This window comes from Zea mays, chromosome 4, assembly GCF_902167145.1.
Source record: "Zea mays cultivar B73 chromosome 4, Zm-B73-REFERENCE-NAM-5.0, whole genome shotgun sequence".
NCBI classification, from domain to species: Eukaryota; Viridiplantae; Streptophyta; class Magnoliopsida; order Poales; family Poaceae; genus Zea; species Zea mays.
The window spans coordinates 249255942-249276052 of record NC_050099.1 but is presented as its reverse complement, the minus strand read 5'-3'; the positions used below and the strand labels follow the sequence as shown (position 1 = coordinate 249276052).

The 20111-nt window shown below is 43.2% G+C and overlaps 4 protein-coding genes across 5 annotated transcripts; all 4 read left to right on the top strand.

Moving 5' to 3' along the window:
* Nucleotides 1-1751: 1751 nt before the first annotated feature.
* On the top strand, nucleotides 1752-5607 carry LOC100381773 (embryo defective 14). The gene is made up of 13 exons (NM_001174573.1): nucleotides 1752-2201; nucleotides 2343-2528; nucleotides 2597-2683; nucleotides 2778-2857; nucleotides 2934-3015; nucleotides 3164-3184; nucleotides 3421-3466; nucleotides 3580-3698; nucleotides 4047-4160; nucleotides 4249-4323; nucleotides 4420-4509; nucleotides 4782-4891; nucleotides 5109-5607. The coding sequence occupies exons 1-13, from the start codon at nucleotides 1833-1835 to the stop codon at nucleotides 5350-5352; spliced, it is 1623 nt and encodes a 540-aa protein (NP_001168044.1). The 5' UTR covers nucleotides 1752-1832; the 3' UTR covers nucleotides 5353-5607.
* A 161-nt stretch (nucleotides 5608-5768) lies between these two features.
* On the top strand, nucleotides 5769-9084 carry LOC100277822 (uncharacterized). Its single transcript, NM_001151291.1, is given in 9 exon segments — nucleotides 5769-6116; nucleotides 6200-6266; nucleotides 6412-6489; nucleotides 7050-7102; nucleotides 7457-7540; nucleotides 7641-7693; nucleotides 7773-7837; nucleotides 7950-8008; nucleotides 8695-9084. Coding segments are annotated over 9 exon segments (837 nt in total). The 5' UTR covers nucleotides 5769-5828; the 3' UTR covers nucleotides 8785-9084.
* Nucleotides 9085-9524: 440 nt separating this feature from the next.
* On the top strand, nucleotides 9525-11854 carry LOC100280490 (nucleic acid binding protein). Its single transcript, NM_001153410.1, has 8 exons — nucleotides 9525-9683; nucleotides 9781-9864; nucleotides 9945-10025; nucleotides 10580-10719; nucleotides 10868-10949; nucleotides 11124-11193; nucleotides 11538-11600; nucleotides 11685-11854. The coding sequence occupies exons 1-8, from the start codon at nucleotides 9622-9624 to the stop codon at nucleotides 11760-11762; spliced, it is 660 nt and encodes a 219-aa protein (NP_001146882.1). The 5' UTR covers nucleotides 9525-9621; the 3' UTR covers nucleotides 11763-11854.
* A 666-nt stretch (nucleotides 11855-12520) lies between these two features.
* LOC100383255 (uncharacterized) lies at nucleotides 12521-19714 on the top strand. 2 transcript variants are annotated; one of them, NM_001361981.1, is made up of 13 exons: nucleotides 12993-14834; nucleotides 14937-15257; nucleotides 15686-15811; nucleotides 15885-16007; nucleotides 16122-16280; nucleotides 16451-16576; nucleotides 16665-16799; nucleotides 17001-17128; nucleotides 17224-17335; nucleotides 17465-17791; nucleotides 17894-18001; nucleotides 18107-18402; nucleotides 18508-19694. In NM_001361981.1, exons 1-13 carry the CDS (start codon nucleotides 13344-13346, stop codon nucleotides 19082-19084), a joined length of 4029 nt encoding a protein of 1342 aa, NP_001348910.1. In that variant the 5' UTR covers nucleotides 12993-13343; the 3' UTR covers nucleotides 19085-19694. The 2 variants fall into 2 exon arrangements, with proteins under 2 accessions (XP_008677596.1, NP_001348910.1); XM_008679374.4 differs by lacking the exon at nucleotides 18107-18402 and having other exon boundaries at nucleotides 12521-14834; nucleotides 18508-19714.
* The last annotated feature ends 397 nt before the right edge of the window (nucleotides 19715-20111 follow it).

The following is a 20111-nucleotide window of genomic DNA, read 5'->3' as shown; positions in this document are numbered from 1 at the left end:
CACGAGATGAGCGCGTTGGTCTAGAGGGAGCTCGGCGCCCTAGGCATCTCGTACAGGCACCCTGTCGCCAAAACGGACATCGTCATCGTCGTTGTTCACTGTGATTCATTATATACACTGGATTGTCAGTGTTCACTATGATTCATTATTCTCCTTGTTTCTTTCTACAAGTATATCAGAGTTTTGAAAAAAATAGACCATTTCTTTAAATTTTCATTTGTCATTTCTATTTCTGTTGTATGCTCTAAACATATTGTGCACTAACATTTTATCAAATGATAATCTATATGTTGTTGCAACACACGGGTAACTAACTATTCTCTATTGAAGTAAACATTGTGTGTAATTGATGCATCTAATGTCGTTTTTGGTCCATTCCTTTATCTGCATTTTCCATTTTGCATTTGACTACATCAATTTGGAATTTTGCTATTCTTTGAATTCAATTCATTTTGTAAGTTGGTATTACATCTAATTAATGTTGTGGCGGTGTTGACATAATGCTTTGATTGTTTCAGTTTGTATTGTGTGATTTTGGCACCTTCTTTTAGGGAACATGAACTTATCAGATCAACACTCCTTTTTGTGTACGGTGTCCTAACATCTTAGGAACAAAGAAGAAAAGCGCTAAATTGAGCAGCAACTCAACACTGGTCATGAAGGGCCATTCAGATCACATGTGAGTCCAAACCAATTTCAGTTTAGAATATTGATTCAGTAGAACAACTGTCTTCAAAGATTCAGAACCTAAGAAAGGAGAACAATTTTGAAGACATGAATTAATAGCTAAAGAGACAAGAGTGGTTGCAGGTGGGCTTTAGAAGTTCTGATGATTTGGGAGCTGCCCAACTCACAAAATGTAGGAAGCTAAACATGAGTAGAGGTGCTTTCCTTCACCGGGCTGAACTCTACTAACCATGTGGCATGGTTTTGGACAAAATATGGATATGTATAAATAACAATAGTATCTGGCACTCGGTACATTTTTTGGTGGATTATAGTCGAAAAAGGCTAAGAATAGCGTCCGACTCAGTCTAATACCAAATCCATTGTTGTCTAGTCCGGTTAGGATACTTGGCTTTCACTCATGTCACCATTTGATGTTTACATCGCGTGCTTTTCTTAAAAATGCAAGAGGATATCTTTATTTATCAAAGCGTCATAAGAGGCTTCCGGCTGGATTTTTAACCATTTGAAGTCAGAAAGTAGTACTTTTTTACCACAACCTGCCCTTTGTATAAGTGTCCAGGTTTAGTTCGAAATTGACAGTTCGGTTCGTATTGTGTAAGAATTTATGAGATTTTGAGTTAGATTATAATATATGTTGTTCATTTTTATATAATTTATGAAAACCATTGCAACGCACGGTCAACTAACTAGTTATGATTATTAAATATAAGTTAATTATAAAACTAATAATTAGGCAAAGACTAGGACAACGAGACAATTTTATTAAGTCTAATTAGTCTATAATTAGCAAACTATTATTGTAGCATCACATAAATGATATCAATTTGTGATAGAAATATGTTTGGTTTTGAGGGAAATGGTTTTACCTTTTCCAACAAAATAAAACAAAACGCAGATGAAAAGTTTAATATATTTGCATCAAATTCACATTGGCTGCACATTTTATTTCTCTCATTATGATTGAAGCTTTGAGAAATATTATAGTGCAACGGCTTTAGCGAGCAATGAATAATGTTGTATATTCAGAAACCTCGCATCCACCGTCCGTCCCTTCCGTTGCGCCGGCCCGGATAAGGTAAGGAGAGGATACCTTCACTGCTCTGCGGCTGCTCCGCCACGCCGCCGTCCATCGTCCATCGTCCATGGCGTCACCGCACCTTCCTTTCCTCTCCTTCCCCAAAACATTACCGCCGCTACCTCCCCCACTCAAGACCCACGCCCACCGCACCTCCCTAGCCGCCGCTCCTGCTCCGCCGCCCGCCCCGCCTGACGGCGCGGGGCCCGCCGCGCCCACGCGTGGGGACCGCTTCCTCGGCCGCCAGCTGGCCACCGAGGCCGCCGCGCGCGTGCTCGCGCCCGAGGACGCCGACAGGCGGCGCCGACGCAAGGAGAAGCGCCGGGCCTTGGCACGGAAGCCCTCCGGCCTCGCATCCTGCTACGGCTGCGGCGCCCCGCTGCAGACGGCGGAGGAGGCCGCGCCGGGATACGTCGACCCGGACACGTACCAACTGGTAATCTCCAAAGCTTCTGCCCCTTACTTCTCGCTCCACTAGCCGGTTGGCCGCCACTCTACATTCACTCATCCATTCATAGTCCTCCTCGGAGCAGCTAATAATAGCTGTGCTCTGATTTCATTTTTTTTCTCTGAGCAGAAGAAGAGGCATCACCAACTTAGAACCGTTCTATGTGGGAGGTGCAAGCTGCTGTCTCATGGCCACATGGTTACTGCTGTTGGTGGCCACGGCGGTTATCCAGGGGGCAAGAAGTTTGTTTCTGCGGAACAGCTCAGGGAGAAGCTGTCATACCTCCGTCACGAGAAAGCGCTCATAGTCAAATTGGTAAACAACTTGTCAGATCACTCCATTCTCATGTCTCTGCTCACTCATTCTACCTTCCGTGCGTGAAGGTTGACATCGTTGACTTCAATGGAAGTTTCCTGGCACGTGTACGCGATTTTGCTGGTGCTAATCCTATTATACTTGTGATAACAAAGGTGATTGTTTTATGCATCCACTCTGTTTTTCTATACTGTCCTGTTCTTTTTTTTTACCACTATCATCTGTCAACTAAAGCTACTTCTTTCCTAGGTTGATCTCCTTCCCAGAGATACTGATTTGAATTGTATAGGCGACTGGGTTGTCGAGTCAGTTGTCAAGAAGAAGCTTAAGTAGGAAACCTTTCCTCACTTCACGGTACTTTCGTCGGGTCAGATGATTTTACCAATTTAAATTTTGTGTATGCAGCGTCCTTAGTGTCCATTTGACAAGCTCAAAGTCATTGGTCGGTATCACAGGGGTTATATCAGAGATTCATCAGGAAAGGAAGGTCAGCATTTCTGCTTAATTTTGTGATTATTGCAGTTAGATTGTCCACTTCATGGCCATGCTCGAATCGTATCATCTCAAGTTCTATAGATCTTCACTTCCCCTGCTTGTTCTACAATCCTGACTGATATTTCTTTTTATCATATTAGGGCCGAGATGTATATATACTGGTAAGCACTCATCACTTCCATTATTGTGTTTTTCTTTAGATGTTAGGGGGAAAAATGAAGAGGGCAATTTCTGTTCAAAGATATGTGCATTATATTGTATATGCAATTGCTATTGCTATCAATATAAATTTAACAAACTTCATTAATTCAGGCAATACAACTTTGGAGAATGCGAGTTGTGTTTCTGCCTCTCAGCCACTGTAGCTATATCTGATTTAAATCATACTCTGTTACAGGGTTCCGCAAATGTTGGAAAATCTGCATTTATCAGTGCAATGCTAAGTATGCCTTTCCTATTATTAATATTTGTCTTAAAATCCTTTATGTAGCGGTTACCATCTAAACAATGCTGCTCGTTTTTCCCACACTAATTGTTGGAGATCCTTCTGTTGTAGGAACAATGGCGTACAAGGACCCGGTAGCAGCGGCAGCTCAAAAATACAAGCCAATACAGTCTGCTGTTCCTGGAACAACCCTTGGCCCTATTCAAATTGAAGCATTTTTAGGCGGAGGGGTATGATTTTGTTTGGCTAATCGATCTTCTCAAAGGATATTGATATGTTAACTTTTGTTACTAGTCTGCTGTACAGACAGACTTTGTTGATATAGCTATACAAGCAGTAATTTAAATCTGTGCTCGCTGGAAATTCTTAAATAAAAATTTGCTAGCCAACATAGATTTCTTTATACTTCTAAAGGGTCTCTTATCATGATCCTTTGATGCAATACAATCATCTTTATGCATGCACAGTGCTCGATATGAACTGATCCAAAATATTTGTTCTCTCTAATTACATCCCTATGTTTTATATCTTCTACTTAGAGTTCAATTTGAAGTCTACTAACATATCCTTGCACACAGAAATTGTATGATACACCTGGAGTCCACCTTCACCATAGGCAGGCAGCAGTTATCCATGCTGATGATCTGCCTTCTCTTGCACCACAAAGTCGTTTGAAAGGGCGATGTTTTCCGGTATGTATATTCCATTTGATTGAACACATGTTCCTTTCTCTAAATTTTCGCACTAATCTTTTTCTTCAGAACATGATGTTATGTTCAGGCTAATGATACAGATGTTGAATTGAGCGGGAATTCATTGTTCTGGGCTGGGCTAGTCCGCATTGATGTTATCAAGGTACCTGATGAGCTGAACTTCATCTTTGATATATAATTTTTATCATGTTCTAATTCTCCCTTGTAAGATATAATTGTCGATCAATGAATAACATAGGCTCTTCCACGTTCACGGCTGACATTCTATGGGCCCAAGAAGCTAAAGATTAATATGGTCCCGACAACAGAAGCTGATCAATTTTACGAGGTATGCCTATGCTAATTGGTACCAGAGTTCATTGTATTTGCCTAAGAAAGAGATACTTGCTTCTCCCTCCCATTCTTCTTCTCCTCTTTGTAATTGCAGCTCTGAACCGTGTCCTGCAAAACTTTGTGCATTTAATCATGCTCTTCAAAAGTGCATTAACTTGCTATTTGATTCTATGTTTACATGAAATTTACATGTATCTAATCGAGTCTCATCTAAAACAATGAGTGGTTTCAATTTATTTTAGCCTCGTTGCTTTTTTCACCTTCCAGACTGAAGTTGGGGTCACATTGACTCCGCCAACTGGTAAGGAGAGAGCTGAAGGATGGACAGGGCTTCAAGGGGTTCGCGAGTTGAAGATAAAATATGAGGAACGTGACAGGTAATGTTTGCAAGTAATGGTGATGCCATAGCTTTACTCATCATTCGTTTATATGGTAAAAAAACTGCATGGTTCTTCTTTTACTGTGAAGATGGGCAGTATCTTGTCCGGATAACAAGTGAAATGGGAGTAATTGCATTTTTGTATAATACTAATTTAAGGTGCTGATTCGATGATTAATGGGTTTAAGGACTTGGTCTGTAACAATGTCATGCAGGCCTGCCTGTGACATCGCGATCTCTGGGCTTGGGTGGATTTCTGTGGAGCCATCAGGTGTGCCTTCAAACAGCGCTGAGGAAGTTTATGATGGCGGTGAGCTGCATCTGGTGGTACATGTGCCCAAACCGGTTGAGGTCTTCATGCGTCCTCCATTACCTGTCGGCAAAGCAGCGTCGCAATGGTACCGGTATCAAGAGCTGACAGAGGAAGAAGAGGAGCTGAGGCCTAAATGGCATTACTGATGCTGCTCTGTTTCTCTAGGGCTGGCTCTAGCAGTAGTACAGATTTCTGTAATCCAAATATTTAGCAGAGTGTTAGGACCTGGTGATGAAATGGATTCAGAAAACAAGTTTTGAATAAATCTGTCTCTGGTGGTGTCTATTTAGCACTTTGCTTTGGCATGAGGAAAGAGGAATCCTCCCATGTCCTGCACATGTACTCGGAATGAAGGACCTTCCAGACAAGGTATTGAAGAGATTTACCAATTTAATTTCGGCAACAAAACTGCTCTGGTCTGGTCTGCCTTTAGCCATATGTAAGCACAAAATTTTCGTTTTCACGTCGTGTCTTGATGCTCCTATTTAGGAGTACGTATACATAGCCAGGAAGCGTATTTTTTTTGCCATCCATTCTCCTTATTCCTCGTTGAATTCGGCCCATTGGATTCCTCCGACGCACTGACCCGCAGTCCCGCACAACCACCACCACCACCACCACCATGGCCGCCGCGCCAACAAGCTCCGGCGACTCGCCGCCGCCTGCGCAGCCGGAGTACGGTTCCATCTCCTCCATGGTAGCCTCGTCTGCCTCCTCCGCTGCAGCCGCGGTCGCGGACTTCACCCGCTGGGCCGAGACCTTCGGCACCGAGAAGGCCGACGCCGCCAAGGCTGCCCTAACCTCCGCCACCACCTTGGCCACCTCATCTGCCTCCGAGGCGGCTTCTGCTTCCTCCAAGGCCGCGTCCTCCGCATATGCGGCCGCCTCCGACCTCACCCTCGTCGCCAAGGTGATGGCCGCCCCAATTCCCCTCGCGTCGGTCGATCTAGGCACCATTTTCTGAAAGCAAAAACCTCACTGTCTTATTCGCAGGAGGAGCTGGAATGGTTCAAGACGGAGTACTCTGCTCACGAGCAGATTGTGTTCGGCAAGATCAAAGGTGCCTTTTTGCTGCGTAAAGATCAGATACTTGGGGATTCCCCGTAATTCGATGTCCTCGTAGATAATGTTCATCTCTGTTGGCCAAATTATGCTTTTGTTTTTCATTTTTGCTCATGCACTTTATTACTCGATAATGGTTGCAGAGGGTGTCGTCATGGCGATAATGCATCCAGGCATTGCTGCAGGCTCTGCAACCCTTGCAGGGATTATCCTTTTCAAAAGTAACATGTTTTCCTTGGAACATCATTGCTCTGTGGTGCTATATTGAATTTCAGCTCTTTTCATTATACTTTCATTGGTTGCTTTTGCTGATGCACAATGTAATTTGGTAATTGCATGAGGAATTCTATCCATACATGCACTTAAAGAACATAGGGTTCATTATGACTACATGCTAAACCACATTGTTTTATTTAACTCGATTGTACTTTTCATACTCTAGAATTGATCCTTTATTGTGTTCTTACAAATGATTGAAATGTTTTGAAACCTTGGTCTTCTTAGAATATGATGCACGTCAGGCCGTCAGCACGTATCTTATTCTGGTCGGATTAAAAGAACTTTGAAAAAATAGTCAGTGATTTGAGAATTGATGAAATTTATTAAAGCTGCTACGAAGTTTTGTTCAAATTATCTATTCTCTACTTAGCTGCCTAGTATTTGATGGTACATATCCCGAGGTAATAAGCTTGCCGTTCATTGGAAATTTGATCCAATATAATTTCAAGAAGGCTGAAAATTGGTCCTGTATATTAAATGAAATGCGAATGAATCCTTGCAGGGCCAAGGAGCTACCTTATTCAACGAGTACGGCACATGTTTGTTAGCAAGGAGGTAACCACTCTATGCCCGTTTGATTAGCACATAATTCCTGTAACTTGATAGATTCACGCTCTTCAAAGTTAACCATCTTTCTTGATTCATACTCTTCCAAATAAATTCTCCATTTTGCTTATACTAGGTGGCTATCTATTCACCTATGTATACATGCTTATAGTTTACGTGCTAGTGTTTGGGTACATTTACCTGTTATTTCCTTAAAATCTTGAATATGTTTGATGACATTCATGTAGCAAGTCAGAATAAAATCAAATATGATGGTTGCAAGTTAATCCCCCCCCCCCCCCAAAAAAAGGAAACAATGGTATGAATCAGATAGTTTATGTAACATATTTTTTCATACTGTAGACCCTACTTTCTGGAGTACAGGCTGAAGTGAATCACATGCGGCAGACTGTGAATCTTGTATCCAATGAACGCCAAAAGCTGTTGGTAATTTTTTATTTGAAGATAATTGAACCATTTGTCACTTTTTTGTCTATTTTAACCTTGGATGCTATTCACGACTGATTCTATGCATGCTGGAATCCAGGATAGAGCAGCAACTGCAGAGAAAAGATTCCAAAAAGGATGGAATACACTCAGGCATCCCCCCCCCCTCTGAATCATTTATTTCTGTCCTTATTACTTTATATAACATGGGTGATGCTTTCTGCTTTATCAGGGAAGAAGGGCGTTCCATTCAACACGAGTTGCGTGAGATTAGTGATATTGAAAACCAAGCAGTAGGTGAGTAAGGTTTCTCTATATTAGTGTTTTGTGTTGTGCTCGTGACATTGATTTCTGGTATTGAGATCATTTTATCCTGAATTTGCATTTCTGATGAAATGTGTCTTCTCAGGTCTGAAGGGAATTCTTGATCAGCTTCCCAGAGCACATGCATCTGAATTTCGGTCGAAGGTTAGTAAATCTGCATCTGTCTTTGGACATGGTGATGTTTATAGGAATTGATCTTAGATTTTTCTAGCCAATAAGAGCTTTTAATAACACACGTCTCCTAAGCCTGTATTCTAAAATACATTGAAGCCTTTGTCTTACTAGTTGCTCCTGACATGGATACTATGTGCTTGAGAATGAATTTTGTTAAACAGTATACCATTTGTATATAGGATTAATTGTAGACATGCCACTCATCTTTTACAAAATTGGATGGCTAGTTCATTTTGATGCCATTCAAAATTTTGAGTGGCATGTTTCCAACTGACCCTTTTATATATGGGAATATGGGATGCATAATGCTGTTGGATCGCTCAGAAGCTCTTATATAGAGAATTACATTTAGTTTCGTAGTGATTTCTTTCTTATCATAACCAACATGAGCTGCTAGTTGTTGCAGTTGAGCCTCTTTTCAGAAATACACACTTGCCATAGCAGTTCATATTTTACTGACTCTTCCTGAGCGCTTATTACATCTCATGTAGAGAGTGATTAAGTGAAAAACTGTGCTATACGCTCGTAGCATTATCCTAGTTATGGATGAGTGGATGACCATTGACGCAGCGTCCTCTGAATATTAGTATTTTTGAAGCTAAGGTGTCTTGTGTGATCTAAACTCACACCAGAGATGGTCTTTTCATGTGTTGCAGATGTCTGGCCTAGCTTCTCAGGTTAAGAAGGAGAAGCGAGTGCTCAACGCCGCCCTCACGAAGATTGTGAACTACGGTGTCCCCATCTGACTGCCACTCCAGCCAGTTGTTCTGAGGGTCCATTGTATTGTATCAGATTTTTGTGAAGGAAGACATGTTCGATGTGTAGGGTGAACGCTATACTGCCCACTTGGTTTCGAGAAAAGGAAAAGAGAATAAGTTGTGACCCGTGCAGATTTCTAATGTCGCAAAAGCAACATCTTTGAAACCTGAGTAACAGATGACATTTTGCTATGGTTTTTTTTTGTTGGCTTATTGACATGTTCACCGCCGTCAGCTGCCGTATGCCTGGGAATCGTAAAAGTGGAATGAAATTTTTGGTTGAAATCATGCGAGATGCTGACCTTGCATTTTATAACTTTCACTCATTTAGTTGTCATTTTTTTTATCATTCTTGTCTTAGGCGCTTGAATTTTTCACCGCATTTTGACATGTATGACTGAATCTTGTCATATTTTTACAGATCGTTGACGAATAGGGTCAAATCTTACCATAACTATGACTACAAACTAAATCTTGTTATAACTATAGCTACAAACCAAACGTCCAAAGTCTAAACCGGCTAAAGCCCTATAATTGTTTCACTAATTATATGAAGTTTGATCAGCTAGAATATTTCTTTCCGAGTGTAATTCGATATAAACGAACAAAATCTAAATCTGTCTAATCTTATACGTGACGAAATGTGCAACTTAAACATCGAATCGAACAGACCCTTAAAAACTTTGTTTTTTTTTTCGACTTTCGTCGTGTCCGCTGGACGACACCTCCTTTCCGCAAAGGCCCAGCCGAGGCCCACCGCCACCGCCACCGCCGTCCCGCTCCACGCGTCCGCACCCTCTGCGCGGCGCCGGTCGAGAACTCGTGATGCCCCGCGACCGCGACGAGCCAGCCGCCGTGCGCGTCTACACCGTCTGCGACGAGTCCAGGTACCAGAATTTGAGGGATACGGTGGTGTCGGTGTTCCTCTCCTGACCTGGCTTGCCCTAGCTCATGGTTGGTGCTTGCTTGTGCTCCTGCTTGCAGGTACCTGATCGTGCGCAACGTGCCGTCACTCGGATGCGGTGACGACCTCGCCAGTCTCTTCGGGACGTACGGCCCCGTGGAGGAGTCAGTCTCACCTCTTCTCCACCTGTATTCTGTATCCGTATTTGCTTAGTTGATCGATTACCCACCCTGGGGGGTGTCAGGTGCACGCCCATGGATGCAGAGGACTCTGAGCCCTACACTGACGTCTTCTTCGTCAAGTTCTCACAGGTCAACAACGCCAGGTGAGGCGATTCGTTTCATACCACCGCCTCCATCCAATGGCATTTTCCACTCACGTGTTGTGGACGGTGTGCTGAACTGCTGATATAGCAGTCTAGTCTAGTTCAGATTTTCTTGGACTGTAATAACATCACAGGGCAATGAAATCGCCCCGTGTTTTCTGTGGCCTACCAACCCTAACTGCTGCAGTTCACAAGAATGGCTGGATGATATAACCTGTTGTAGCCTGCTTCTCCATAATACTTAGGCTTCATCTTTCTTCAACTTTGGACAATGTTTAGTTTATGCTTATTGCTATCAGGCTTCAATCAAGAGAACATAATACTTGGGCTTTTATTGAACCACAAAAATCAATTGGGCCATAAAATCCATGGATTCAGTCGGCCATCATACAATTTGATCCACTAAATGTTGATTCATTTTACATCTTGCGGTCCAACTGCTACCATTGAAGCTCGAGCTTACCCGCTGCACAAGTATTGCCATCTTTTCTCGCGGTAAAAGTCCAGAATCAGCGGCCTCCATTTGAAATGCAAAATTGGTGCTCATGCTGCAGGTTTGCAAAGAGGAAGCTTGACGAGTCTGTGTTTCTTGGCAACCGCCTGCAGGTGACCTATGCCCCTCAATTTGAGAGCCCTCAAGATACCAAGGAGAAACTGGAAGTTAGGAGAAAAGAAGTCCTTGGCCGAATAAAATGTGTGCCTACACTTTACTTTTTGGTCTCTACAGCTTTGTAGGGGTAGTATTTTGATTTGACAGCAACACATAATGACATAACTACTGTGAGCATTGCTAATTTATTTACACTGGTACCTTCGTTTGAGAAATTTTCTTCCATTTCCAGCATCTGCTGGCAGACCTGAAGGATCATCTCCAGCTCAGGGATCATCTAGTGGGAATCACCACCAAATGAACTCTAATAAGAGGTTTGTATTCCTGACATTGGCTTTGCTGATTTCAGTATAACGTGACCAGTTACATTGTGGATTTCTGAAACTATGACAGCTAGGCTCAAGCTCTTCAATTTAACTGTTCTCTTGAGCAAAATGTAGAAGTGTCAGCCTGATTTTTCTCCTAAGGTTCATTTTACACACATTCAGGGAATATATGAAGACAATTCATGCTTCTCCTATTGAAGATCCTCGTTTCAGTCATGTGTCCTCAGACAAGGTATGTGGCAAAAGTGTGTTAAATCTAATTACCTTGAAATAATTTCCTGGTAAATTTAAGGTTACTAAAGAATGCCAACGAGCCAACTTTGGTCAACTGAGATATTTGATACTAGAAACACAAGCATCTTTGCATTACATCGCTTAAGCACAGTAGCTGGTAAGGGTCAAAATGTCTAACTTCTGTCGAGATCCTGCTGTGCTAGTCTGTTACGCAAACCTGTTTAATGTAGCTTACAACTCTAGTGACTTTGCACCTTTTCTTTTCTTGTTGGTCCTGGTTTCCTCTCCTTGAGTTGAATGCTACTTTAACTACATATGAATAAAAGTTCGTGTTGTTTGTAGGATTATTTTCCATCCGAGTCGATGAATGCTACTGTAAAGCTAGTCAGAGGGAAGCTTGATAAGGTAAACACTATCGTCTGCTGTCTATCTTTTTTTGCCTTGCAACTATGCCGGTAAGCTAAAAGCTTGCTCCTTAAAAAATGGCAGATACAATCTGGTGGTGATAATTCCAGTACCTCAGCAGCATCCAGGAAACCAGGGGTTGATAAGCGCAGGCGAATTTGATTGCAGATAATGCCGAGCACGCGTTCAATGTTTTGGTGTAATGTTGATATTAGCATAACATACCAGGATTTTAATGGACTTTTTTCTATCAATTTTCTCACTCACATTCTAGGCCATTAAGTTGTTTATGTTTCAGGGTGGCGGTGCTATACTATATGGTTAGCTAGAATTGCTGGAATATCGATAACCGAGTTAAGTTAAAAATGCCTCGCGTTTAGTTTTCCCAGCTGTAATGTTATGTTACTCTTGCAATCAATTGCATCGGAATTCTCATATTTTATATTGACGCGCCTCCGATGCATGTGTACGGTGAGACATGATCCATAAGAAAGACATGCCTGGCGTTGGGCATCGTTTTGAAACCACTTTATTCCATTTTTAACTTCCCGCATTGCTAATTTGGTCTGCGAAACGAAGTTTTGGAAGGATTTGTCTTGTGCGGATTAAACGTGCTACGTGTCACATTGGTTAAAATCTAAATGACGGTGAGGCAAGACTTGCAATTGACATGCCTATTATTTGCTTGTAATGCTGTGAAATAGGTCGATTTGTTCATGACGGATTTTGGCATGTTCATGTACTCTCGAGTTTGGGTAGAAAACATCCGGATCATAAGATTAAACTAATGGTTTGCAAAACGGTCATCGCTACACGCATTTGGCCGTTAACCCATTACTCTATACATTATAGAATGCTAACTAGAATGTGTTCATGAAATTATGTATAATAATAAGAAACAACACTACCTCCCTGTGCTCTTGAATATTTGTTGCCTGTTAATTTATTTGATAATTAAAAAAGAACGGACGGAGATTATGACAGAGAAGAGTGTGTGAGAGACAAGTAAAGAAAGAGGTGGAGGGACCAGAGACCACGGGTGGCGCGATGCGACGTCGGCTGTCGTGCTCGTGACCGCAGCCGCGCCTTCCCGCCTCCACCTCCTCCTGCGATTCCGATCCGCCGCCCTGTCCGGCCGGCCGGTAAGCCCCGCCTCCGCCCTGTTCCCTCGGCACCCATTTTTCATTTCAACTGAGAGGCGGAGGAACCAACCCAGGCACCCAACCAACCCTAGATCCACCGCTTCTGCCACACGAGAGGGAGAGATAGACCTCTCCGATCTAATTCCGCATGGCCTCCTCCTCCTCCTTCGCCCCCGACGACCAGACCGACGCCGACTTCTTCGACAAGCTCGTCGACGACGACGACCCCGCCACCAGCCTCCCCGACGACCCACCCATCCCAGAGCCGCAGGCGCCTCCCGAGGGTTCAGGCAAGGGCGGCGCCGGCGTCCACACTGCGGTCAAGCAGGTGCAGTGGGCTTCCTTCGGAGGTGGCGCGGACGACGGTCCTGACCCATTTGCTCATCTCTCGGGAGGCGCCGGCGACGACGACGGCTTCCTCGTGACCACGGCCGGGACCCAGACGGCCTCGGATCACGCCTTCTTTGGCGGGACCCAGAGCTTGGCCGCCGAGGTGACGGACCAGGACTTCTTCGCCGGGAGCAACTCCTCCAATCAGCATAATGTCAGTGGTCAGCACGACCAGGGCGGCGGCAGCACTGCAGTGGATTCAGCAGATCCCATGTCTTTGGAGGCCATGTACCCTGGGTGGAAGTATGATGAGGCCTCCCAGCAATGGTACCAGCTTGACGACAGTGTAAATTCAACTGGGAATGCAGCTCAGGTGCTGGACAACAGCACTCGGTATGCACAGCAGCAGCAGCAGCTCCACGCCTCTTATCTGCACAATTCAGTGCATTCAGGGCTTGAGACAATTGCTGAGGAGGGCACTACCGCAACCGGTGCTGTCTCAAGTTGGGGCCAAGGGGCTGCCTCAGAGTACCCACCCAACATGCTCTTCTATGCAGAGTACCCTGGTTGGTACTTCGACACCAACACCCAGCAGTGGCACTCCCTCGAGTTATACCAGCAGGCCGCCATGCAGGCTGGAACAGCTAGCATGGGCCAGACTGTTATTGCAAACGACGGTGTTGCTGCAACTTCCTCTCTGACAGGCTATAATGCCGCACAAAATGAGGACCTTGCTGCCCATGATCAGGTCACCCAACACAACTCATTCTCGAATAGTTTCGCTCATCAGAACCAATGGCAGATTACCGATGCATTTGGTAACAATGTACGATCTGAATGTGCTACAGAGAACAGCCTGGCTAGTAGTTCCTATGGTTTTCAACAACACAGGAATGCTGATTCTACCAGTTCATCTACGAACCAACGGGCTGGTTTTAATGCAGCTGAAACTGTTACTGATCACTATGGTGGACGCAAGGGCGTTGAATCGCCAAGTATTCAGAGCGGTTATAGCACTTCTGACATTCAACAATCCAGTCACAAGGCATTCGAACCTTACACGGGTTATCAGGACCATTACAAAGCATTTGAACCTGCCACAGGTCACCATGCCAGTAACAACATGTTCAAACAGTCCACAGGTAACCAGGGAGGTTACAAGGCGTTTGAACCTGCCATGGATAACCAGAGTGGCTACAAGGCATATGAACCTTCTATGGGTCACCATAGTGCTTCCTGGGAACCCGTGCCTTCCACGGGTCACCAGACTGATTTCAAGGGGTCCGGAGCTTCAACTGTTCATCAGGCCGGATACAAAGAATTTGAAACTTCTACAGGTTACAATACAAGTTTAAAGGCATTTGAACCTTCTTCATCTCAACATGCTGGTTACATGGGTTCCCAATCTAACTACATGGGATTTGACACTTCTACAAACCACCATGGTTATGGCGATGCAAATGTTGTTGCGAGCACTCAAGGCTTTGTCCCAATGCAAACCACATACCAGGGACAGACACAAGCAATTGCAAACTCACAAGTGCACCTGTCAAATAGCTATTTGGGTATTGACAACTCCATGAACTTTAATCAGCAGCAATTTCTGGGTGCAAATGCCTCAAACTTGCAATTCAGTCACTCCCCACATGATGGTAGAGCTGGACGACCACCACATGCTCTCGTTTCTTTTGGGTTTGGAGGGAAGCTCATAGTTATGAAAGAAGCTAGCTCCATGCCCGCAAGCTTTAACAATGGAATTCAGGTATCACAATAGTTTCCTTTTGTAACACATTTGTAAGGAAGGAACAACACATTTTGAGTTGACTAAAATGTTGCTTCCTTTTTCCTCTTCTTGCGATTCAAGGGTAACTCTAGTGGCACAGTTTCAGTTCTTAATCTGTCAGAGGTGGTCATGGATAAAATTGATTCTTCAAGCATCACTAATGGTAGTGCACTTAGTTATTTCCATGCTCTGTGCCGCCAACCAGTTCCTGGTCCTCTGGTTGGTGGAAGTGCTGCATCAAAGGATGTAAATAAGTGGATTGATGAAATGATTGCATGGTACGATTCTTCTAGTGAACTCCAGAGAAGTGATACTCGCAAGTTGCTTATTTCATTGCTGAAGATACTGTCTCAGCACTATGGAAAACTCCGTTCACCTTTTGCGTCTGACCCATCACAAGAGGTACTTCCTCTTTTACTCTATTCTGTAATTGAATTGTTTGTTTATTATATATCTCCTCTTTTTTCTCTGGTCCGCTTTCTTTTGCTATCCTTATTTATTTTTACAACTTGCAATAGAAAGCATTGTGTCATTGTGATTTGTTTCGAGTTGGATGGTGTAAACCAAAACCTAAGGTTGATAAGCATAAGCTACCAAACATCAGATTTGCATATACTCATACAGCCTAGAATTTGTTTACGAACAGTATTTCAACCATGTAAGGTTATAAATACCTGTGATTAGCATTGTCACGTGGGAACTTAGCATGATTTCGTATTTTCATGTTTCATTATGAGGGGGGATTCAACTACTTTCTTAACTCTCTTGTTTGTAAACCATGCCTGATTTGTTAATGTGTACATGATTTTTACATGGATTCTTGATAATAGGAGACAGATGGTCCAGAAATGGCAGTAACTAAGCTATTTTCATCGTTTAAAAGTACTGTTAATATGGGAGATTATGGATCCATTGTTTCTTGCATGAAAAATATTCCTTCAGAAAGTCAGATGCAGGTAATTTTTTTATAATATTCCTGCCCTTTTTTGTGCCAAATGCCTCTTATTGAGACAACAACCATTATTTTAGGCTGTTGCACAGGAGGTCCAAAATCTTCTAGTTTCTGGGAGAAGAAAAGAGGCCCTTCAGTGTGCCCAGGGAGGTCAACTTTGGGGACCTGCAATCATACTGGCATTGCAGCTCGGTGATATGGTCTGTTTGACTTTAAGCAACCTTACTTTTGTAATGTATTATGTTGCTTGACTTTCCTGCCCAGTTTTCATTTCCATGTTAAATTCATTGTTTTTTCCTTGACTGTTGGTACAGTTTTATGTGGATACAGTGAAGAAAATGGCTCACTTCCATTTTGTATCGGGGTCCCCTCTGCGAACGCTATGCCTTCTGATTGCTGGACAACCTGCAGATGTTTTTAATGTAGATAACAATGTCAACATTGACTATGGTACATCCCATCAACCTATGGAGGTACTTGCAAAGTTAATGGTTTTTAATTGTTTTTGCTGACATTTTGTTTGATTAACGATTGCATAATGTCTTGTTTACTGCAGTGTCATGATTTTTGGGTATCACTTACCAATAATTTTCCTGCTTTTCTATTTACTTTCTTTTTTGATAATTTGTTTTTCCTGAGTCAGCCTGGTCCTAATGGTATGTTGGATGATTGGGAGGAGAATTTAGCTATTATTACTGCAAACAGAACGAAAGGTGACGATCTAGTAATCACCCATCTTGGTGACTGTCTCTGGAAAGAAAAAAATGAGGTTTGTCTCATTATATCATATTTTTTTAGATTCAGTTTTCATACTTTTTTGTGTATGTAGTCAAGTATCTGACACACAATGTATACAGATTGCAGCTGCTCATTCGTGCTATTTAGTTGCCGAACTAAATATTGATTCATACTCGGAAAGCGCAAGGTTGTGCCTCATTGGTGCAGATCACTTGAAGTGTCCTCGAACATTTGCCAGCCCTGAAGCCATTCAGGTTTGGTACTATGTTTTATCTGCATAAAAAATTCTGTATGGAGTAGATGTTTACTTAACCTATTTTTCGCTCAGTTATTTAGGTAAATGTGGTTTGCTTTAAACAATTAATATACGGATATCAGGATTACGCGTAGTTATTTATTAGCTTATTTTCTGTAGCTGTTCACTGTCTGGACTAATGTTTTTAAATTGCAAACAGAGGACAGAGGTTTATGAATACGCGAAGGTGCTTGGTAATTCTCAGTATATCCTACTACCCTTTCAGCCATATAAGCTGATATATGCATACATGCTTGTTGAAGTGGGGAAGGTTTCTGATTCTTTGAGGTAGGTTGTTGGCTTGTTCATAACAAGCAAATGACACGTGCTTTCCCTAGCTTGTACTTGTACATTGTGATACAGTTGAATATAAACTTCTCTAGGTATTGCCAAGCGTCTATGAAGGTATTGAAAGCCTCTGGCCGTGCCCCTGAATTGGAGGTGTGGAAGCAATTAATTTCTTCACTGGAGGAGAGGATACGCACTCACCAGCAGGTATGACCATGTCATTTGGTATAATAGTTTGTGGCAAAACTTTGCCTTCTTTATATCTGGTTTCCTCTTGCTCTTTTCCTTGGTTCATTTACCATGGATCAACTCACTTCGTTTGATTTTTTTCTATAGGGTGGATATGGCACAAATCTTGCCCCAGCAAAACTAGTTGGGAAGATTTTTACCTCGCTTGATAAATCTATATCCCGCATGATGGGTACACCATCTGCACCACTTCCACCATTGCCACATGGATCTGTTAGCGATAGAGAGAGCCACTCTATGCCTGAAGCAGCAAAATTTATAAATAGCCAATCAGTAATGGCCATGTCATCGCTAATGCCATCTGCTTCAATGCAGTCAATGACTGAGATAGCAGAGAATAGTGATGGCACTGGCAGGAAAATGGCACACAACAGAAGTGTTTCTGAGCCAGACTTCGGTAGAACATCAAAACAGGTACTTGCAAGGAGATTAGTTTCTGTGTTTGTTGATGTCGAATTTCAAAACAGGTACTTGCAAAGGTATTTATCCCGCTGTTTAATTTTAAAAACCTAACAGGGTGGTGGATCAGATGGCACACAGAGCAGTGCAGCAGGATCTGGCAGTTCTCGATTTGGTTGGCTAGTGCAGAAGACTATGGGATTAGTGTCAAAATCTCACCGCCAGGTATTTTTATTTACTGAGTTATGAAAAGACTATCTCCAGTTCTTTTCCCCATCTTGTCTCTTCTATATGCAATGTCAACCTTAGGATCCTATTTCTGTTCTGAAGGCAAAATTAGGGGATCAGAACAAATTTTACTATGATGAAAAGTTGAAGCGGTGGGTGGAAGAAGGTGCTGTGGTTCCTGCCGAGGAGCCTCCTCTTCCTCCCCCTCCAACAAAATCATCTTTCCAGAATGGTATGCCAGACCATAAGTTGAATGGCCACATGAGCGTAGGCCATGCTCCCAGTGGAGTCACAGAATGGAAATCCTCAAATTATTCAGAGCAAGGTCTGGGTATGCCGCCAATTCCACCTAGCCAAAACCAGTTTTCTTCTCGTGGGCGGATGGGTGTCCGATCCAGGTAGTTCAACAGTAGCAGCGTCATTTACTACTTTTAATTATATTTTCTATATTGCTATCCAAGGTATTATCTGGAAACCTGATGGCTTTCTGTTTTTCATTTTAGATATGTTGACACATTCAATAAATCAGGTGCATCTGGAGCGGTGCCATCATATAACAAACCAGCTGCTCCATCCGTGACACCACCAGCTGGTGCCAAGTTCTTCATACCGACTGCAGCACCTGTTGCTGCAGATCAGATGATGCCACACCAAGCAGCAGAGATACACAGTGAAACCATGCAACAGGATGAGAGGGCAGCCTCACCGCCTGCTGGAACATCATTCTCTTCAACCCCACCACCCACACAATTTTCATCGCCCCCACCACACACGCAATTCTCGTCACCAATGCAATCAACAATCCATCGGCAATCTAGTATGGCGAACATCTCCACCCCTTACCAGAGTTCCGGGGTATCATCATTAAGCAGCGACACCTCATTCTCAAAATCACGAGCTGCATCCTGGAGTGGAACATACTCTGAGCAGTTCAGTGCTTTTGCGGGCACAAGATCACCCGATGGACAGACGGTGCGCTCACCACTCATGCCTGGCAAACCATCACACAGTCGTTCCAACAGCAACTCATCAGTGCAGCTCAATGGATTGACAGAGGATCTTCATGAGGTCGAGCTCTAATTGGCGGCTGCTCAGCATGACTGTCGTCTTTTATCCACCACAAAAGGCAGCCATAACAACCCCTGATAAACCCCTTCCCAAGCGGGTGACAGAAAAAAAAGGTGCCCACGAAATGCTGATCACGGGGGACGCTGCAGTTGGAATGGGCATGTGGGACTTTTGCACGAGATTCTGGGGTGCGCTCTAAACCACCAAGGTATGTCAGACATGTACTAACAGAAATAGAAATGCGGGGGGTTTTGGACATTTTGTAGCTATATATATATATATGTGTGTGTGTTTTGTTTTATGTTTTAGAGAGAAGGGAAAGAGTTGGGCTGGCCTCGTTTACAGGTGAGAAAAATGGAGCAGGAGCCGCATGCAGATGCCCTTGTACAGATAATCTGCGCCTACCCAGTTTTTTTTTTTTTTAAAAAAAAAACGCGAACAAGTTCACACCCGCACTCCATTTTGATGTTCGTTTCTGGGCGAAGGATAGAAGAGAAGGTGCGTTCTAGTGTGACAAGTATGGCTCTGTAGAGTACTGTTGTTTTGGTGTACTGCACTAGCCGCAGTATATTGTCTCTGTTTTATTCTTTGGGTACGAATCGATTCTTTCATCTTGAAACAATTGTGTTACGCCTTGTTGTGTATTCTTGTGCCCTGGCCGATGTGGCGGATGCAATTGTACGTGTTCTTCAGGTCTTGGTTGTGCTGTCGCTATATCCTTGAGCACACGTGTGTGCTGAGCTGTTTTGTTGACAATGCGCATCGTAATACTGGATCTTTTTTTAATAAACTACACGATTTGCAGTTAGTTGTTTGTCAATCTATTTGCATGAACAACCCCTTCATCAGAAAGATTGTAGGTATTTTACAGCTTGCTCAACTCAACTGCATACCGGCAACACAGCGGGCGAATCGATATAGACCGCCTAATTAAGCGCCAGATATGATGGAGCTGCTGCATGCGATTTGGATGCAGATGCGTTCATGCATCCAGTCGCCCGATCCCCAACCAAACTGAAACTGCATGCAGAATCGAGCT

What these genes read in the sequence shown, in the direction of transcription:
- LOC100381773 (NM_001174573.1), top strand. Translation starts at nt 1,833, where the DNA reads ATGGCGTCACCGCACCTTCCTTTCCTCTCCTTCCCCAAAACATTACCG. An exon ending in AGATTCATCAGGAAAGGAAG is followed by an intron (nt 3,016 to 3,163) that starts GTCAGCATTTCT and finishes TTATCATATTAG; the next exon opens with GGCCGAGATGTATATATACT. An exon ending in AAGCTGATCAATTTTACGAG is followed by an intron (nt 4,510 to 4,781) that starts GTATGCCTATGC and finishes TTCACCTTCCAG; the next exon opens with ACTGAAGTTGGGGTCACATT.
- LOC100280490 (NM_001153410.1), top strand. Translation starts at nt 9,622, where the DNA reads ATGCCCCGCGACCGCGACGAGCCAGCCGCCGTGCGCGTCTACACCGTC. An exon ending in TCACAGGTCAACAACGCCAG is followed by an intron (nt 10,026 to 10,579) that starts GTGAGGCGATTC and finishes CTCATGCTGCAG; the next exon opens with GTTTGCAAAGAGGAAGCTTG. An exon ending in GTCATGTGTCCTCAGACAAG is followed by an intron (nt 11,194 to 11,537) that starts GTATGTGGCAAA and finishes TGTTGTTTGTAG; the next exon opens with GATTATTTTCCATCCGAGTC.
- LOC100383255 (NM_001361981.1), top strand. Translation starts at nt 13,344, where the DNA reads ATGTCTTTGGAGGCCATGTACCCTGGGTGGAAGTATGATGAGGCCTCC. An exon ending in CATTGCAGCTCGGTGATATG is followed by an intron (nt 16,008 to 16,121) that starts GTCTGTTTGACT and finishes CTGTTGGTACAG; the next exon opens with TTTTATGTGGATACAGTGAA. An exon ending in TGTCAAAATCTCACCGCCAG is followed by an intron (nt 18,002 to 18,106) that starts GTATTTTTATTT and finishes TCTGTTCTGAAG; the next exon opens with GCAAAATTAGGGGATCAGAA.